The sequence below is a fragment of the Paralichthys olivaceus genome, chromosome 3, assembly GCF_024713975.1.
Source record: "Paralichthys olivaceus isolate ysfri-2021 chromosome 3, ASM2471397v2, whole genome shotgun sequence".
NCBI classification, from domain to species: Eukaryota; Metazoa; Chordata; class Actinopteri; order Pleuronectiformes; family Paralichthyidae; genus Paralichthys; species Paralichthys olivaceus.
In genome coordinates, this window is record NC_091095.1 from 15,965,190 (window position 1) to 15,986,483 (window position 21,294).

General features: G+C 41.8%; 1 protein-coding gene across 1 annotated transcript in view; it reads right to left on the reverse strand.

The window, feature by feature from the left end:
- sema6bb (sema domain, transmembrane domain (TM), and cytoplasmic domain, (semaphorin) 6Bb) overlaps positions 1 to 21,294 on the reverse strand; it is a 126,899-nt gene that overhangs the window by 59,859 nt on the left and 45,746 nt on the right. The window contains exons 2-4 of the mRNA XM_069522194.1: positions 7,392 to 7,517; positions 5,805 to 5,919; positions 8 to 68 (exon numbers count right to left, since the gene is read on the reverse strand). Coding sequence (XP_069378295.1) covers positions 8 to 68; positions 5,805 to 5,919; positions 7,392 to 7,500 — 285 coding nt within the window. The 5' untranslated portion in view covers positions 7,501 to 7,517. The remainder of the gene's footprint in view (positions 1 to 7; positions 69 to 5,804; positions 5,920 to 7,391; positions 7,518 to 21,294) is intronic.

Sequence of the window (21,294 nt, forward strand, 5' to 3'; positions counted from 1 at the left end):
TGCTCACCTTATTGTAGAACATCTCATCTCCTGCGACAATGTCCAACTCCACACGGAAAAGGTCATCCCTGAAAAGAGAGGGATAGAGAAAGTGGCAGCTAGTGAGGGAAGGCCAGACACTGCACAAGCGTCTGTAGTACAGCTTGAATACTGTTGCCGATCTGGGCAGTGCAAGTCACTGCAGATTTTCTTTTGGATGAAATCCAGGCACACACTTAATACAAACTCTGAATAGAGGTAGTTCCACCAGGGTTTTACAAATAACCCTCCACCTTATGTATAATCCATAATGCCAGCATATTAGAGACATTCATTCCTTTAAAGTTGATCAGACCCACAGAGATTAGAGAGCAGCTTTACAATGTCTTCCATTCCTCCCGATTTATATGAGAAATGGAAGCCGACTGCATAATGATGTCTCATATTTCCCGTTCGCCTATTGCCTCCGCTCATTAAACTTGACTTGCTGCATCGAATTTGCTGTCAGGCCTCTGAATTCGGCTTATCAGTCTTATTCAAAACCCTGAAATTGAATTAATGGACGATTTAATCAAGTTGTTGTACTGATGTTTACACCCCCCCCCCCCCCCGCACACACCCGCATGCTGCCTACACAAGGCACAAAAACCTAACACCATGCATGAATTCATGATGTTCAGAAAACACCACTACACTCGTCTACTGCTGCTCTGCTCATAATTCTGCAGTTACCTTGGGTGTTCACCTGAAAATGCCCACTACATGAGAGTTGGGCTATGCAGGTAAAAGCTGACGTTTGCATACTGATCAAGGCCTTGGTATATTTGTACAGATGGATCTGAAGCTTGGGCCTCATCTAAGTAAAGGCTCGATGCTTTGAATGGGCTAATCTGGAAATCTGCCGTAGCTGTGCTATTGATTTTATCGACTCCATCCAGCTCTGCTTCCCATCTGTGCTGCGTGCTCCTCCGATGTCTTATCATGTTTGAGTACCAATGTGAGTATCCCTACCACCTGAGAGTGTGCATCAACATGTATTAAAGGGGGATTCTGATATTTTTCTCAACTTCTTATTGAGCAAGTCATTTGCAACATTGAAAAAAGCAGTTTTAGAGAACATTTCCTGAACTCATTTATAAACAAAGGGCCTAGGTTGAGTAATTGTCTATGTCAATGTATGTTTTTCTTTTTATAGAGAGAGCTGTGAGAATGTGTGCTCCATATGAACACAGGTAAGCCAAGGCCATCAGGATTCTCCTCTCCTGAATAATTCATCCCCACTTCCTGTTGGTGTGGTTTGAAGACGCCCACCCTAATCAGCCTCGCACGGCTGAGGGGCGAAGAAGTGCCAAATCACCAAACACTTGCCTGGTGCCTTCTTGCTTTAACAGGTCAGAGTTTAAGAGTTCTCCAAACACTGGAGTGGGCCCGAGTGTGAGGCGTAATCTCATCCAGGCTGCTTCAGCGTTGTGTCAGCTTAACATAATGAGTAAAGCAACAGGCCTCCTCGCTGGCAACCAGCACTGTTGCCTGTGATAGGACAGAAGAGGAGGGAATTATTCATGCTACTGCTTCTCACTCTCTCTCCATCCCTTTTCTTGCTTGCTTCAGGTTGCTTGAATGATGCAAAGCCTTTGGCCTGGGTGCTTTTGTTTGTACATATAGTGGATTTAACGTGTGATTTAAGGTGAGGATTCAGGGGAAGGACTAACACACCATGTATGAACTGAGCAAAGATTTCATTATTCTTTATGTCGCAGGATGTGAACACAGCCTTGAAACACCTCAACTCAATGGCTCATAACTCACAAAGGCACCTCAGCTCACGAATCCCTCTCCTCAAACCCACAAATCAAAACTCTCCTGTCTCTCGCCTCCCGGCTGGCCTTGCGTGTGTGTGTGTGCGCGCGTGTGTCTTAGCTGTTATTTCATGCAACGCCTCCGACCCTTTCTGACCTGCTCTAATACAAAGTCAACACAGGCTTGAGAGAAACTGTCAACATTTCCCTAATTTCTTTCTTGACCACCTCATGAACTTTCTCCTTTTGTCCAATCAAAAGCAGACTCAGGTCAAGTCGAGACCTCTAAAGCCGTCAATGTCTCCTGAGAGAAATTTCAGTTTTCCTACGCTCTTCTTCCTGCGGTCTTCTTATTGTGGTTTATCATGAGCAGCACTGAGCCTTTCTGAGCCTGCAAATGGAGAGAGCAAGAGGAGCCGCTCCACTGGATGAAAGTAAAACCACCTAGTTACCTCGACACGTCTGCTGACTGAGGGAGAGTGTTCTGTGGCATGTCTGTGCATGCAAGCGTTTATATCCGTAAATATGTGCCAGGCTAAGTACCTGCAGCCCACTTCTTGACTACAGACTTACTCCTGACAACCGACTATGCAATTATGTGAAAACTAAGTAGTGTTGGAGTAAACTGCTGCACACTGCCACCACCAAGTTTATACTGAAGGATGTTTGAGTTTAAGACCTTCAGGCATTAAACTCATAGTACTTAAAAAACATCCATATACAGAAGCATAAGGCAATGAAAAAGGAGTCACATTACAAACAGCAAATAAAACTTGTGGTGCCATTTTGTTGACGTCCAGGACTTTATAATTTATGTTTTTATAATTGATGGGGGTTTTTTTTGTAATTTTTTGGTTGAAAAATATAGTTAATAACGTCCAGTCACTTCCTGTTAAATCATTTCTGGTTTCCTCATTTACTGGCATACATTAAAGGCATATATGTACAGCATGCTCCGAAAGCAATCCGTGTGAATCTGCTATGAAGAACCATTGAGGCAATGTGGTAAGTTTATTTGTGCAAGTCCAGTCATTTTTGGCGTAATCCTGCTAACTAACAGGCAGACAATCAAACAAAAATTAAAACATTATCTCTCTACTGGAAGTCATAATTAATAAATTAATAAAATACATATGAGTCATATGTTCTCCCTGTGTCTGCGTGGGCTTTCTACTGGTACTCTGGCCAACTCCAAAGACATGTAGTTTCATTCATGACTCTAAATTTGCCCATAAGTTTGAATATGAGTGTGAACGGTTGTTTGTCTCTGTATGTTGGCCCAGCGATACACTGGCAACCTGTCCAGGTTTACTGTCCTCTCGGCCAATGTCAGCTGGGATCGGCTCCAGCGACCTTCAAAGGAAAAGCTGTAACGATATGGATGGATGGATAAAACGCACACGGGGACTGAGATAAATACTGTAGACAGATTACAGTTTAATCATATGTGCCCATTTTGTATCGAGTCATAGGTCAAGTACAGTCATTTGTTGTATATTAACTTTATCTCCCAGCTTCACTGCAGCTGAGCAGCCTCCAAAGCTTCCTGATCTTTGCCACAATTGATCATCTCCCTGCCCATCTGCCATGAGTCATTCAACCTGTCTGTGACCGCTGCGTAACCTCCACTGACCTCTGAGGTCAGCGTCTGCCGGCTAATAAACTGAGTGACCTCCAACATGGCAGTAAGTCTGCACACTTTCCCCCGCAGCTACACACACACACACACACACACGAGGACTGACACTGAATGCAGAAATCTCCTCCGTTTTTTCATAACTAGAAGCTGTAATCAAGACTTGGCGTCATTTCTCTTGTCATCTCGTCAATAAGTAAACACTCTCCATTGGTTTATAAAGTATTTGTGTGGATTAGCCCTCTGGATCAGACCGAGTGCTGAAGACCAGAGAGTCTGCAGCTGCTCATCTTGTCTTGGGCTTAACACAGCAAGGTGCTGTACCCCACCTGACACCATCCAAATACATAGTTTACTTTCCTTTAGCGCAGCTGGGGAGAGGATGGGGAGAGGTAGCTGCTGCAGGTGCCTGGGCAGGGATTCAGCAGGGCTTGCAGTCTGAGGAGCAACTATGCTAATGGTGACAGGATTTGAGGATGAGTGAGGCGTCTTATCAGGCTATGCACTGTGTAGGAGCTTTTTGCAGTCACACCTGCCACCACAGGTACTTATTTATACATTACACATTTTAAAACTCTGCCTTCCTGCCGGGCTGTCTCCGGCTCACACCTGCATTTGCACATGGATCTTTTTTCACTTTAGATTGATCATTTTCTGTCAGGAAGCCGAAAACAGTATTAGCCACTTACAAGGAATATATAAAAATATATATACTCTTGAAAGTCTTTCTCTGCCATCAACACCCCTCGTCTTTCTGCCTGCAAGTCTCGCATTTCATTATCATCTACTTGGCTGAGACATTCATATCAGTTTACCTGTTATTCAGTAAGAATTTCTGCAGCTGTAAATTGGAATTAACCTTTTTTAAGACTGGTTATATTTCAAAGCTGTCCTGCAGACAACAGTAGCTGTAGTCTAAGGGCAGTTTTATTATCTTGCTATGTGCATGTGTGTGTGCTTATAGACCCTCTCTACACAGACAGAATGGCTGGAACCATAGTAACATAGTTTGATATATTTACTACCAACTCTCCCTAGTGAGGTTAGACCAGCTGGAGGCCAGGCACTGGGTCATTTCCTGCACCACAGTGGCGTCTCTTATTGGAAACCACTTCAATCTTCTTTCAGACTGCTACTACAGCAAATAACCAGCACCACATGTGGAAACCGACTGTCTCATTTTTTTAGCATGTTATAAGCTAAATTAATTTTTTGACAATACGGGGCAGTAAATCTCGAGGTGCATGTTTTCTGTTAGCTCTGTCGGCCTCTGCTCGGCTCCTGAATGGCTCCGGGGGAGCAGCAGATGTAGATCCGCAGCCTAAACCTGGCGCTGCCGTCCACGACCCCCTCGTCTGGCCCTCCTGACCACCAGGACTACTGTCTACACCGGATTCAGCACATTCAGCAGACTGACAGACATATGGGGACCATCATCATATGGAGACCACACGAGAACACATTTGTCAGGCCAACTATCTTCAGATACAGCTACTGTCTCAGAAATACTGGCAAAGTTTCTGTAGTGATTTCACTGCAGTGATCACTGTTTCTAATTTGGTATGTGCTTTTGCAAAAATCATTTCACTCATTTATGAAACATGGGACTAACTACTAACATATTTACAGCACTGTCTTAGAGTGGATCTTTGAGTTTGGACATTTAAAGGCCCCATACTTCAACCTCACAGGACAAATCAGTATTCTAACCATGTGGAGAAATAAATATTGTGCTTGATTGATATTAACTGATATTTTTCCCAATTACTTTCTGCTTAATTCCGCTTATCATGTTGAAACGTGTTGGACCAACCAACCAACCATGTCAATTCCTGACACAATCTAACAGTTAACACTTCACACAGCAACGCAAATGGTTCAGTTATTCACTATATCAGTAAATTTAACTGTCAGTAGAGCTCAAACCTCTGCCAACAGTCCCCGTAAATTCAATCAAGCTGCACCAGATTTCACATGCTCAAGGACAATATCAGTCCTCTTAATATACTTAATTTTTTTATCAAGATCCATGACTTGCCCTATCTCACAATTTTAAAGAAAGTCATAAAAAAATTCCCCTGCACTGCAATTTATAGGGTTTTCCCCTGACCCATACCACAGCCCTCCACATTGTCCAGTGGTTTATGCATAATCTCTAATGTCCAATGTCTAATGGCCATTGCATGGCACCGAATGTAATGATAACAGATTTAAAAACTGAAAACAGACTTAATACTTGTATGTGCATGTGTGCACACATGTGGTGCGGCAATAAAAACCACATCAGACAGATTTAATATTTCTCAAAGCTCATGTTAACATGAACATTGACGATTTGGCAATATGTTTGCTAGTTTGTCTTGTGTGAATCGATGTGTGTTGTGTTGTACCTGGCTCCGATGTAGAGAGTCCGATTGACTTGCATGATCCTCTGTATGTGCAGTGGCTCTTGTCTCAGCCACGTCCGGTGGGGTCGTCCCAGAAACACCGGGTATCGTCTCGCCACTATCAGGGAATGAGACACAGAGACGAACAGTGACTGATCCTGGTGTGACATCAGTCTTTGATGAAGAAAAGTACTCAAAACAGAAGTGGTTTTGTGTTTGTTTTGACAGCTCCGCAGCAGTAGCAGGGTGATGTGGTGACAAAGCTCGAGGCTTGTAAAACAGCAGCACATCTGATACATTGAAGAGACAAAGACACAGACAAATAATCCTCTGAGAATGAAAGATTTCTGAAATGTGCTGCATGTGTCACTGTTACATTCACAAGTTTTACTAAGTGATTGAGACTCACTTCTGATAAATTGCTCTTGTTGACAAGTTTGGCAATACGTGTTCTGTCAGCCGACTCAGATAATTCAAAAAATTGAGACACACAAGAATGGGTGACATTTTAAAAACATCAAAAAACGTACATCAAAATGCTCAAAGTGTTTTCAGAGGACAAGGATTTCTGTACGTGAAGGAAGGGAAACCTTCAGGGAGAGAAATCGAAGATAAAAGCGGTGGATTGTGTTCAGCCGTTGGTCTATTTTTTTTATCACATCCCACAGATGTGACACAGTGTAAAATAAGTGGAGAGAGAAGCAGAAATAACAGTTACGCATAAATCAGATGGAAAATCAGTATGGCTGCCTGTCTTTGACCTTGACTGAGGTGAATGAGACAGTATTTTTTTATCTAACATCCACGCATCCTCTCTCTGTCCTGTTTTTTAACCCACACACAGTCCATTCATCTGTTTCCTCTTCTTATTCACCTCCATGTTTTGTCAGCTTGTTTTATTCCTGTCATGTAATTACTTTCAATAGTACCTTTGTCGCTGTGTCCTGGGATCTACTCTGATTCATTCTTTCTCTTCTCATCCTCCACCTCCACTTATCCGTCCACCTCCACACTTTCCCTTCATTTGTCTCATCTGTCCATCCAGATGGGAATGTGCTTAGTATTATATCTTATACCTGCAGTAGACCACAGTTGCAGAGCTGAATGCAGTGTAGCTCTCAGTAGCCTGACAACCTCTATTCTCTGCTGCGTGTGGTATTGATACGTGCAGAAGGATCTGGACTCAGCTGGGGAAACGATCAATCAATATTATTGAACTGCAATCAATCAAAGGTCTGGTCTAAAATGGAGACTGCCAAGCTGATATGGAGACTCAAAGTCTGAGTGTGTGAGGAGCTCTGTCTCCTGAGGGTCTCTCTGTGTGTGTGGGAAAATTACAAGTTTCTTCCTACACTCTCCGCTCTCATTCCTGAGTGTGACCCCACAACTCCTGACCTGGACACCAGTCAACACCCTTCGTGTGAGAGCCTGTCTGACCTCAACAGCCCACACCGTGACCCCAAGCCTCCTCTATGCTCTCCCCCTCACATTCAACACCCTACGTGTTGGGGCACCACACACGGTGACTAGGGCGAGAGGCACGCAGGGGAGTAGGTGGTGAGAGGATGAAAAAATCAGCGGGGTCAATACCTTCGGTGGGGATGAAGTTCAGGGGCCCGGGTTCCTCTGGGAACGCTGAGCTGGCCGTTCGGAGGAGCCAACAAAGCAGGAAGAAGGAGGGAGGGGCCATGGTTGCCATATGAACAGCACTGGAGTCTGTGGAAATAAAAAAAGACAAAAAAAGGAGAAAAGAATAAGTTGCTTAATAAGCCAGATAAGTGAGACATGTATACATATACATGGACAGATACAAATAAGCTGTGTCCAAATTCAGGGGCCACCTTCTCTTGTAGGACTTGGTCTATGCGGCCCACAAAGGAGGCGGTCTTCAGGAGCTGCATAGACCATGAATACCGAGCTGAAATGAGACAGTTTGGTCAACAGGAGATTTCTGAAAACAGCCAGCATGTCCTGCCGGTTACTGCTGCCGCCTAGCAACAGAGCTAGAGTTGGACACGACAAAAAAGTTTTAATGCCCGCTGGCATTTTGACATGTGTAGCGATAGCTGTTCAGTTATGTTGAAGCCAGATACTCAAGCATCGGACGTCTCATAGCTCTGCGGCATCATTACCTCTTGGAAAAAGGGTTTGTCAAGTACAATGAATCTTGGGATATGTTGAACCGAGAAGGATCCACCTGCTGTTGCCTTTGTTTCTCTGGGATGGAAGGACGCATTGAGGCACAGCTATTCACTTACTTAACCACCAACTCACCAACTAACAAACAATGGAACTAACTAACTAACTAGCTGGATCGTTTTCTCAATTGAAGCTCTTTCTTTAAAGACCCGTAGCATCTCTATCTCCCTGATTTGAGGGGTGATAAAAAGCTGCTCAGACTGAGCGATTGAGTCATTCATTGTGGGAAGTGTCCGGTCAGATCTGAATACAGCCAGATCACTGTGATACAGCCCCACCACATCAAACATCACACCACCTATGACACATATGACAACTATGAGAAAGAGATATAGGAGCACAAGTGGGGGGTGACATCTTTGGCACGACAGAGGCCACGATACAGCCTGTAAATTAATAGAAAATCTGTCTTGGCAGAGAGTGAGTGAAAGGCTCAATAATGCTGCAGACATCAAGCTTTATCCAGGATATAAAAGAGACTGAGTGAGGGAACATAGTGGTGTTTCACTTAAATTAAATGCTTGCCATTGACGCATATCACCTTTCTGACGGCAGAGCTAAACGGTCAGTATTTTTCATCATGTAGCACCAAGGCACATGCAGGTTCTCAAATGTGATTCATGTGGAAATACAAATGATACCAAAATTAAGTTACTTCACACAATCCATCTAGAAAATGACTCCGGCACTCAGGCCTTGTCGGAGAAAAGCTTTCAGAATTGCCACAAGCCTCGGAGGGTATAAAGGGCAGGCTGCTACCTCTGCATTTCTCTACAATTTCACTGTCATAGCGTTTGTGTGTGGTCGCATTCAATGTCCATCCAGCTGAGTCCTCTATTCAAGTTGTTATTTTCTTGTAGTCTTATTCATAATTATTTTAGTTGTCCCCTCTCCATGCCTGCTTGGCAAGGATTTCCTAAAAATTTCACAAACACAGTGATTTATAAAACCTCTTAACTCCACTTTAACTCGTTAATGCTGAAAGCAACGCTGAATAATTTGCATTGAAAATCAGCCAGGCATGTCACCGCAAACAAAAACATCTCTTTCAGCCATGCACAATTGCAACATCTCAAATTTGAATAGTCAAGGTTGGATTTCTATATGCAAAACCTAGCATTTTACTGTGGTCACACATGTACCTGCAGAAAACAATGCAAAGACAAAGACCTTGCTGAATGCACAGTATCCAGGATTCATTTATCTCAGGTTTCATCTCTCTTGAACAAGTGCACATATGCAGGTTTTCTACATGTAGGGGTAAACTAAGTGAGCGAGCAGACCAGTAAAATTGCTCTGTTAGGTCTCATCCACTGTGAGCTGGGGCTTCTGTGTGAGATGCTGTGGTCAGTTAATGTGTTAAACTTATTTTAGCCCACTCACAACAGACATGCATGTTGGCCAGCTACCTCTGTGCTTCTGGTTTGATAGTGCCGTAGTGAGCAGTGTGTCCACGTGGGTGTCATGTTTACATCTGGCAATCAGAGCTGTAGCCACTACTACTGATTCTATCCTTTCACACACACAGAAACCAGATGTTAGTGGGTGTTACAGGTTTTTTGGTCCAGTGTAAAATGGCCTTTAGACTTTCACATGTCAACTTCAATTAAGTTCAAGTCAGTTGTTGCCTTGTGTGCTCAAGAGCTAAACTGGCTAAGATTATATTTTGTTGCATATAAGACCCTCGTGTATTTCCATAAAAGTACAATCTTGATATAAGCCAATTAAATAAACTTAAACAATGACAATAAGACATGAGAAAACAATTTACTGTTTCCGCAGTTGGCTGCAGGAATTAATTCCCACTCAGGCACAAGCACAGAGCTGAGTTAATGCTGGATGTTCCACTTCATACCAAAGGTGAGGATGGGTTTGAGGTCAGTGCTCCGTGCTCAGGCCGACCCAAACTGGGAAAGACTATTTTTATTGGCCTCACTTTGTGCAGTGAGTGAGCAACTGTGAACCTCTTTTCAAGGTGATCCTGGTGCTAGTGCTGGGTGCGAGGGTTGGTTCGGACATGGTTCAACTTTTAAGAACCTTTTTTCTTTTCAACAGGCTAGAGCCACCATGGAGCCACGTCATTACGTCTCCAATTTCCCAGCAACCCTTGCTGCTCACTTTGCAAACTTTTACCTTGGTGGAAAAAAGGTGTATCTGATGTTGGAACAGAAACCCACCAACTCCAAAAGCTGCCACAAAGATGAAGCTCATTACTGTATAACACATTGTGCTGTAGCCAAACTACATCCACATTCAAAGGAATAAATACATTATATATTATTTACAAATGCTGAAACATACTGTATATAGGCTGTAACAGCAGCAGAGTTAATAGAGTTAAGTAAAGTTTGTTAAGATAACTCAACATTAACTATTCGTCATACATATTTTAGAAAAAACTCCTGCGCGAATTGAATTCAGCAAGAGGGTATTTTAATGCAATGCACTGAACTTTTTATTTGTAAGAAAAAAATGTGTTTTTTCTTCTATAAAAAATGATGTAGTCTTGCTTTGTTCACTTCCCTTAATTGGAAGTAAGGGACCGAACTCAAACCATGACTCACAGTCTCTCAACAAAAAAGGCCGTAACTATTTGTACAGAGGCTCAACAAAATATGCTAATTAAGTAAAAATGTTAATCATTAACAAAGGATTATTTCTAAAGTCAATAAATCAAATAAAATGTAGTACGATATATAGTTTACATTTGGAACCAGCTGCCTTTCTTCAACCATTCTTTCCCTCTTACATACGCTCTCTCCTCTGAAAGATACAAACAGCCATTGTGCAGCCCATCTCCTTAATGGAGTCCCAGACATAACCTTATCAGGACATATAATCTTTATGGGACATTTCTCAAATTCCCCTACTCTGTCATTACAATAAAAGTGGGAGGCATACTAATTACTCAACACCCACAAGCAAAATTACAGGAGGTGAAGGGGAAAGAGTCATGGAGAGAAGAAAGGAGGTCACTGGGTAGCGAGAGAGAGAGAGATGGAGAGAGATAAGTGAGAAACAAAGAGCGAGAGAGAACGAAGATGAGAAGTCAGGAAGTCAGTATATCCAATCAGAGATTCTATTGTGTCTGCTATTAATAATGTATGAATAAATGTCAGGCGGTATGCATTCGATTAGTATAATTAGACACTCTGGGCTATACAATTTCATGGGACAACAGAATAAGTAGATACACAAGTATTAAAGCAAAGTGTGTGTGTGTGTGTGTGTGTGTGTGTGTGTGTGTGTGTGTGTGTGTGTGTGTGTGTGTGTGTGTGTACATGCAAACAGTTCCGAGCCAAAGCATCTCTGTAATTATGACAAATGGCTCTAGCTAGTCCATTCAGAAGCACAAGCACAAGCTGCATGGTAGTATGACATTATCACTGAGCCAGGCACACTGCAAGTCACATATATATATTTTGCCATTTGTGGGAGACATTAATCCAAAATATTCAGCCCATGGGTGCTATAGCACTCTGTGTATGGAACTGAAATGGCAGTTGATGTCTTTAAAGCCACATTGAAGTTGGCACACAGTGCGTGGGCTCCATGAATTTTAAAAAACGTTAAAAAAACAACATACTGCCAGTAGCAAATTATTGCATCAGTTCCTATTCCGCGGGGACTATTGTTTCCAGTGTTGTGACAAAAACTGGAGGAACTGAGCTTGAGCTCGGGCACTATCCCAACAGCCCTATTCGTTTGCCAAGTTAATACAGATGGCAAATGACGACAGTGGAGAAAAAAAATTAAAACAATGTCTGGTCGAGTGAAACTTCAGTTGTAGCTGTAATTCCCGATCCATTGTAACTTTCTGCTGTTCTTTATTTGGCTGTTTTCAGAACAAAAAGTTTGCCTTTTTGAGGAGAACACGAAAATATCAGGTTTTTGTTTACATCACATTGACACTGGGGTCTGCCTGTATCAAGGAAAGTTTGTGTGCTTCAGTTTTAGAAACTCATCAACACACCCACTGACTATAGATTTTCCTGTTGTATTATCCGATGGGCTCACTCATTTTCTAGACATTTTACAAGGGGCCTTGCAGGACAGTTGCCTTCTCACGTACAGCCCCTCTGGAAAATTACAGACTTCAGTGCAGGTCTAACAGCAGCTGTAAAGAAACTCACCACCTTGCTCCAGTCGCTAGGATTTTACGCAGACTTGTTAATTTCTCCCGAGCCCCAGATCAATTTGGTTGTGGAAGGTGTAACGTCTCCCTGGACTTTATCACTGCCACCTCATAAAGATAACCACCATAGGCGACTTGGATATCTTGACAAACAAATCACCAGCCAATCAACTATGTCTGGTGTCTTAAGTGAATCCCTAATGAGGGCTGATCATCCTCTGATACAGAGTGAAGTCAGGGCCTTAAAGGGAAAGAATGGCTCGATGGTGATGAGAAGAAATGTGAGGAATCTCTGCAATGTGGAACTGAATGCCTGTTATACAGAGATGTCCCCTCTGCTGCAAGGGTTTGGATGCTTTGCATGCAAACAGAACACCTCATCATCAAATGAAGGCGCTAATATACTCTGATATCCTTTTGTCACTTATGGTTGATCTCACTCTGTCCTCACTAAGCCTTTCTACCTCCATCTCTTTACTCTTTTCTCTTACTCTTGTTCTCCCTCAGCCACGGTCATGTCGACGTGTACGTTCTTAGTGTGCCTCCATTGCACAGCCGTGAGGTTCTTTCACTGGAAACTGGACAAACGCTTGAAAGAAAACCAAAATTATGCGTGTCCTAGATATGGGGAAAAATGGTAATGAAATAGAGCAGCATTAATGGGGACACAGGGATGGTGGTTGGGGTATTAATGATTAAAATATTTAACGGAGCAGTCGTCAAGTATTATGCAGAGGAATTAATTCTGGAAGAATACAGTGCTCAAGTAAAAGTCAGTTTCACACTGGTCACCTTGCTACAATAATAAAAAAGAGGAAGAATAAATTCTAACATGGTCTTTTTCCACAAAAATATTTTTTATCATAACTTTACAAGGACATTATTTTTCAATCAGTTCCATTTTTTCATTTCTTTTCTAATTATTTGCAAGTGTTCAATATATTAAAGCTGCACAAATCTTTAATTTGACCCTGAAAATGGACCTCCAAAGAGCAGCTTTTAAGTGGCCAAGGGATATTATTGTTTGCTCTCCTTTAATAGTTAAAGCATTCAGGCTTCTGTCTTCTACCTCAAGTTTCACACTAATGATGACGTAATCATGTTTTGCTGTGAGCGGTGGTTAACGTGTTGGTGATGTGCGGTGACTCAATGAAATAGTAAACTAAAGATATACATATTTCAAATAATTACTGTAATAATTTTTTTCCATATTCAGAATTTTGGGGGATGAATATCCATTCTGACTTTTTTTATTTACATTTTTGTGTTTTTTAAATATGACACTATTTCATTTCTTCTATAGTTTATATGGCTTATTCACTCCCATTACCTATGTATATCTTTTACAGATTTTTGAATATATAAAGTACTTTTTAAGATAATCCAAGAAATAACATCAAAGTAAGCAAAAATACCAGTGCCACACTAGCTGACCGTTTCCATTGAGTTCAAAGGGACAATGGATCTACTTGTATTTAAAAGGGAACAGTCTTAAGAATGACCTCAATGAATTATCACCTGTGCAACATTTAAATGGCTTTCAGGTTGTGTTTTTGGTTCCCTGGACCACATCTTGACTGCTTTAGTTCCTTCGACATCCCCATTACTAGCTGCAAACAGCTGTGGAACAGCCACGCACTGTTTGTCTTCATACCACAATAACAGTAGGAGCAGTGGCAGCAGAACAAGCTCTAGTAGCAGTAGAGGATGACGTAGTACTACCATTCATTTCAATTCACGGTCCCCATTAATGCTCTCTAAAAAGACTTAATACAGCAAAGCCAATAACAGCCTGAATGGTTTCCAGTCTTTGTTTTTGTAAGCGAGACAAACTCAAACTACCAGTAGACTAAAGGTTTGATCCTTAAAACACCTTATATCTATCATGGAGGATAGTGTTCTAAGAAATACTTTGCTGCAGGAACAAAGGTGAGTTTCACTTTTCTCTCATTTTTCTGTACAGCGTCACCAAGATGACCCAAACCCTAACCTACAATTTGGTACACAAGCACATGGGAAAGGAGGATTTTATGATTCTTCCATTTTTTTCATGTGGATTTAAAGTCACCCCATAAGTTTCCCAGAGATTGGCCTGAGTGTCATGTTAGTGAGATAGGAGAGGCTGTTTTATGGACTGTGTAGGATCAATGACAGGTGATAGCCCGATGTTGCTTGGATCTCCTGCAGTCAGCACTAACGTAAGATGCTGTACGTGCCAGAGATGTGAGGAAGAAAGGGAATAAAGAATTAGATGTGTGAGAGAGGAGGCCGGGAGGGAGGATTTAAGGCAAAGATGGAAATGAACACAGTGCGCTAGAAAAAAAATCTGAGGTGGGAGAAAGTGGAGAGGAAAAGGCAGGACAAGGAAAATGACTAAAAAATGCAGTGCAGGCAGTGATGAAGAAAAGCAGAGGTGAAAGAGAGACAAAGTGAGGCGTTCAAACAGAGAGGGGGAGTCACACCGGATATAGAGAGAGTGAAGCCAAAGAATGTCCAGAATGAGAGAGAGACAAAAAGACAGAAGAAAAGAACAGCATAGAGCCAGCCATACTTTTGCATTGCCAGATTTACTGTCATACTGAGCCAAGAGTAGACTAGTGGGACGGATCCTCTGGTGCACTCTTTGCCTGTTTTGCAACTTATCTAAAGGGGGAACATGTTTCTGTGTATCTGGAGAGGGGGGTCCATAAGGGGTCAAAACCTGAACCACTGCAGTTTAGATTGCACATCATGCTTTACACTACTTAAACATTGGTTACCAGAACCGATTTATTCAAAACCTACAGACTGGTTGAGTACATGTAATAATTACATGTGCCAGAACTTACACTGCTAAGGCAAACGCAAAATTATTGTAATTGAAGATGAGCTTCTGTCGCAGGAAAGGTGTTCCCATTAGCTCTTTTTTTCCTGTACAAGTACATTTCCACAAAGGTTACGAAAGGTTGTAAATGACAATGTTACTTATGACCGTACATTCCAGAAAACACATCACCAATAAATCAAAAACTAATATAAATTGGCTTGTTAATAGATGCAGAGAAACCTGTGCTCACTTAGTGTTGGTTCACCAGAAAAGAATGTCAATATTGGACAGGTCTTTGAAACCCTGACCCAAAACCTAGAGTTACTGCTTTTTATTATTATATATTTCAATTATTATTACTTTTACTTCCAAACCCTTCTTTAAAGCCTGTAGCTGATTTTAGGGAATTGTGCTTATGAGAAATACAACCTAGTATTTTTAGTTAGGCAACTAAAACAGTAAGTACCTCTCTGAGTTTCTGATCAGAAGTGCAACATTAGCAATGTACATTTCATTAGCATTGTTAAAAACTTTTGTTTTCCCCAGTGGATTTGAATCATTTTATTGTTTGTGGATCTGATTGTTCTTGTTCTTTCTTTGTGCACCTTTTCTACGCTGGAATAAAATGTTCCATGTGAACAAGACTTTCTCTGCTTTCCTCAAATCTGCTCTGTTAACCCCAGACACAACGTCCTCTGTGGCTGTTGATATTGATGCACATATACACTATATACTCTGCACACACACACACCAAAGCAAAAAAACACACGTCTCCACTGGGCATTGCGCCTTCACTTAAGCCCAGCCACAGTCTTCCCCCTCTAGCTCTCTCCGACCTAATGTAAAAACGATTTAGGAATTCACTTCACCACAGCAACACACACACAAGAATCCTCCCCTTTGCCTTGGATTCCAGTGACCTAGGGTCTGTTTACTACATATTTGCACCACCATGAAATCCTGGAGCCTAAATAACACTACACAAATCTAACGAGTGAGAGGGGGAGTGGAAGAAAAAGAGACAAAAAGTGAAAAAACAGGGAGAGTTCACAGCAAATGAAAAGTGAAGAGTGACCTTTTTGCACAGATTTTCCCATGCACTGGGAAGGACCATGGATTTATGTGCGGCATGAGCAATAGGGCAAAACCTTTCCGTGGCACTTTGACTCAGAATCAGACTTTGAGACTATGGCTTCATCCACACTATGACATTTTCATGTTAAAATACATCAACTCGGTAATGCTCAAATTATTCAAGATTTTCCTTAAAACTGAGAGGTTTGAAAATCCTGTGGAAACATCTGGGAAAGATGACGTAGACACTCACAACTGCTTCCTGATTGGATCTTTTCAGTCACAACATGGTCTTCACTGATTTGTCAATGGGTAATCCTCCAGGTGCCATTTTTTTCCACCGTCACGGCCTCCTTCTACTTCCATGCTACTTCAATTGTAGTTCCACCCCTTCATTGGTCAAGGCAAAGAAATTCCTGCTCATACTCGTCGCCATTGCTGCTTCTCATTTAATGCCTCGCTTTTTCTGAAACAACTACTGCAGAGTAGTAGACTAGATCTGCTTCCTGTTTACAGCGGAAAATGCAGGCCCAGTGGACAGGGATTGTTTTCGTTTTAAAACAAAAACATAATAGTATGGATGTAAACCATGTCCACTGTCTTGATCCCTGATAGTCTGGCCAGTTATATCAGTTCATTCAGCATATTTTACGCAGCATCATGTGTCTAATGGATATATAATTTCAGGGGATATAAAGGTGGAAGCTTGAATAGCATAATCTCACACTATTTCTCTCTGCTGTGGAGGTGCGTCTTTTAATTGGCGAAAGATTGCCAGACTAACAAGTGTTGGATGACAGAGCAGTAATGTTATACCTGTAATGGCTTATTGTTGATAAATGGATATCTGAGTATTACTGGAGCTCTCGCTGGAGATGTGTCAGAGTCATTAACCTTCACAGTCCTAAAAATTACAGCTGTGAAGACACCAGGAGACGGATGTGCTGCACTTGCAATCTCAAAAGAATAGAACAAAGATTTTGCAGCAGCGCCTGGCAACGTCTGCAGGTTAATTGTAGGTCTGTGTTCAGGACGAAGCCTCTCCAGAAAGAAGCGCAGAGATAAATCTTTTCTTCACTGTCGTTTTTATTTTTTTACCCTCCGTGTTACTTCTCGTTTCTTTCATCTCTTCAGCTTCCGCATACTTCTCTTGCGGAACAGTTTGGACTGTGATCTCCATCATCAAAAAAGCAATGCGTGAGACATGCAGAAACATAGTGTCACATCACAACAGCAGAGATCGGCGTGACCTTTGGCTTCCCACCAGTTTACAGCCATCATTAGCAGGGCAAGGATCAGGGGCCGAGGCCATAAATCACACTCAAACCATGTAGGAGGAACCAAGCTGCACTGCAGTAAAAAATGAAAAGAAAACACACGCCGAGACTGACGGGAGACTAAAAGCAACTCCATCCATCCATCACAAGCCGGAGGCTCCATAAAGCCAGTAAAGGAAAACACACAAGGCGATAATCTCGTAGCCTGGTTATAAATAATACATAAACCTTGCTAATGGCAGTAAGAGGTTCTACAGCATGACAGAACCCCTCGTGATGTGATTATTCAGCTAAAATTCCCCCAAGGACATGTATTATCTTGGGTAAATACTCAGGAGTAACTCAATAGGACAATATGTTCCCATCCAGAGACTGTTTGGCCTTTTAACTCGTGAATCAGGAGGAGAGGTGGATTTATTGTAATGGCAACAAGTGACTGTCAGAGGGGGCATGGGGACCAGCGATCAAGGCAAAAATAGAACTTTTAGTGGAAAGTGGAAAGTGCTCGCTTCTGCACTTCTTCTGCAAAACTAACAGTTTTAGTTCGAGTTCGCTTTTTGTTCACTTATGTCAATAGAGGGTATTGATAATAATATTTAAATCAGGAGGAACTTCGATACAATGGTTTAATAAACATTTATTGACATGCGTGAAAGCGATGTGAATGTTATAAGTCTTTTGGTGTTTTAAACTCCTTTGTGATGTCATCAGGATTAGAAGGTGGTGGAGCAGAACCCCGGGGTCTAGATACTGGTGGTGGTTGAGGATTCAGATAATATGATGACTCTGTTGAAGACTGAAGGAGATTGGGGGGAGGTGGGTTATGCACGTCACTGAATGACAGCAGACTGCGGAAGAGAGGAGATGGGATTTAAAGTTTGACAGCAGCCGCATGATGGGCTGGTAGAGACTGTGGCAGAATCTGATTGGACATTTAGAAACACCCCCAATCAGCTGATAATAAGCGAGAGAGTGAGATAATTGAGATTTATTAAATGGGGGAATCTTCCTGATTGAACTTACGCTGAGCTTCATTTGGAGTAAATAAAAACTAAAAATGGTTCAATGCAGAGGATTTTTCTCCTTGTTAGTTTCAATCTAGGATTCAGTCTGTCTTTAATGAAAAAAACAAAACAGAAAAGAATCAAAATCAGCAGAACAATTGAAAATGAAATGAATAGTCCATTTAACAAAACATTGTATTGCACTTACAGAAGAGTGCATCATTGCTATGATTAGGCATTGTGATTTAATAATCTTATACATGCGAGGCCAAACATATTTTATACATCCAGATGTGCAAGGACTCCAGGATGCACAGTCATGGTACCTTATTACAGATGTTTGTATCAGTCTGTCAGTGTACATAAACACTGGAAACTGGGGAAGCAGCTATCGCCTGGCTCTGACTCTTAACAAAGGCAGACTATAGCAATGCTTCTAAACTCCCTGATTAACATGTTACATCTTATACAGTTTGTTTAATTCATGGAAAACTGATGTGTAGAAATGACAAGTAATGCTTTTATGAGGGTTTGTTCCTGAGTCTTATTGCTTCAAAATACACAGGAAACAAGCGAACACTGCAGGAAGGCACTTCGCCCAACCCAGAAATAGTCCCATGCAAAAGCTCCAGTTAAACAAACAAGATATAATGTGTTAATTATTGAGCTTTAGAGGTGCTGAGAGGCAAATCTGACATTGTTTCTCCCTGTTTGCAGTCTGTATGCTGACAGTGGCACTAAGATTTTCATCTCATGCATTGGGAAGCCGGAAGCATGTTTCCCCCCAAATGTAGAACTATCCCTTTAAATTCCAGCACTGGCAGGTCTCAATGATAAAAAAAATTGGTCTGGTCTCTTGAACACCCCAAATCTGGTTGGACAAAGCACTGACAAGGTCAGATCCTACAATACACAGGTACTTTTAAATAATAAAATATGTAAAAGGCCAGCGTGAAATTGTCTACCTAAGCGATTCTGTTTTTTTGGAGGAGGAAATAGCTGTCGGCAGAGGACAGAGAGAGAGAGAGAAGGAACAGGGAGGTCTGCATACGTTCTGGGCTTCACAATGACATCTCTGTATGCTAATGGTGTTTACCTTCTGTTCCACTACACTCCCTGAACAGTACACAAGGCTCTGCCAGATGAAGCCACTGCTCAGTTTTTACTGTCAAAATCGGCATTCTCCAAACAAAACTGATGGTGAAATAATTCACTGTGCAGAATTGGCTATATAAGCCAGGAGCGACGTACAAGATAGGAATAATATGTTCCTCAGCAGTGTCCAGATGTTTTGTTTATAATGTATATAAAGCAAATTTCACCGATAAATAGTCTTTTTATATGCTCCATCATGAACAGCCCCCATCATAAACAGTATTAAAATGGCAGTTGTATGTTTTGATGTCACGGATCTTCTCCCAGTGGAGGGTTGACCAGCTCGCACTGGTTAACACAGAGAAGCGTCTCTGCAAGTTCCCAGCCTTCAAGTTCACACCCGACCATCACGGAGATATTCACCCAAGCTGCAGTGGCGGATTTAACAATTTGGGGGCCCAAGGCAAACACAGGCCTGGGGCCCTCCACATCTGTTGTTCTCCACCTTTTTCAATCCTTATTTATCTAAGACAGTCCTACTTGTAATTTATTCCCAACCCAACAAAACATAATAATTTAACAAATGCACTCACAGTAAAATCTTATTTTCATAAACAATATGATCTCTGTACAATAAGAATGAACTGTATTGTCCATTAACATAGAAGATCTGTCATCTATTACCTTGGTTTTCAGCAGGATCTATGCTTGAAGTTGATGATGGGCCTCTTTTTTTAATTAAGTGAGAAGATAACACACAAGACAATAGGAGGTAAAATAAGGAGTTACAGAAATAATAACAAAATATACTTTTAAAAATGATCAGCATTTCTCTTTGTCCCTGTTTTCTCTTTCTCTCCCTTGTATTTTTCATGTCTTTCTCTTCAAAACGCGCTCATGTTTTTTGAAACCATCACCATACAGGCCATCATGTGAAATACCAGGACCGAGTGAAAATGTGTCTGCGTGCGCGCTCACGCACACACACAGACACCGGGGCCCTGCCCCCACTCACTCGCTCAGAGCGACATACACCGTGAGATCACAGCTCTTTCACATGAAGCAGCCAGTCAGTGACATAGTTGAAGAACGGTGGAAACAGTGAAACCCAGAGTTTCTCTGGTCACAGCTGTTTGTTTGATTCAAGCTGGAGTTCCTGTGTCCTCCTCCACTCTGACCTGCTCTCACTTTAACTAATAAACACTCATCACTAGTTATCAAGACCTGATCAGGACATGAAGTAACTCCGTGTTTGTTTGATTCACTCCAGAGTTTATGAGACTGCATTTACACATCATGAAAAATGACTTTAACATTTTGTAAATCTGGGTTCCAGTGGGGGATCTAACAGCTTTCTAAACACTTTACACAGAGGGGGCATTTATATGTCCAACATCCATACACAACTCCGAATTCAGTAAGGTAAACATTTCAGTCATTGCATGTTGGTTGATAGCCACACATTATTTAATATATATTGAAATCAGTCCTTAGACTTCAAAAAAGGTTAGAAATTTAGATTCTTAAATTGTCATATTTATTTTTAACATTACTATTAAGTGACTATTATGACAGGACAGGGGGCACATCAGATTTCAGCTGGGGTCGGTGCCACCCTGACCCCACCCCTGGATTTGCCCCTGTTGGGTTCACTTCTCTCTTCGCTTTGGATGTCATATTTCATGAATGCACACACAATCACACTCACACACACAATCACACTCACACACTGAGTGATCTGCAGATGTCTCCATTTGACAAAGGTGCACACAACACAGCTGTGAACAAAGATTCATTCCTGTGCCTTTGCCGAGTGATAGATCCATACTCAAAACACACACATGCACTGCCATTGCACAGCAGGATTAACTCTCAGGCTTGGCTGTGTGCAAGTTTGATCCCT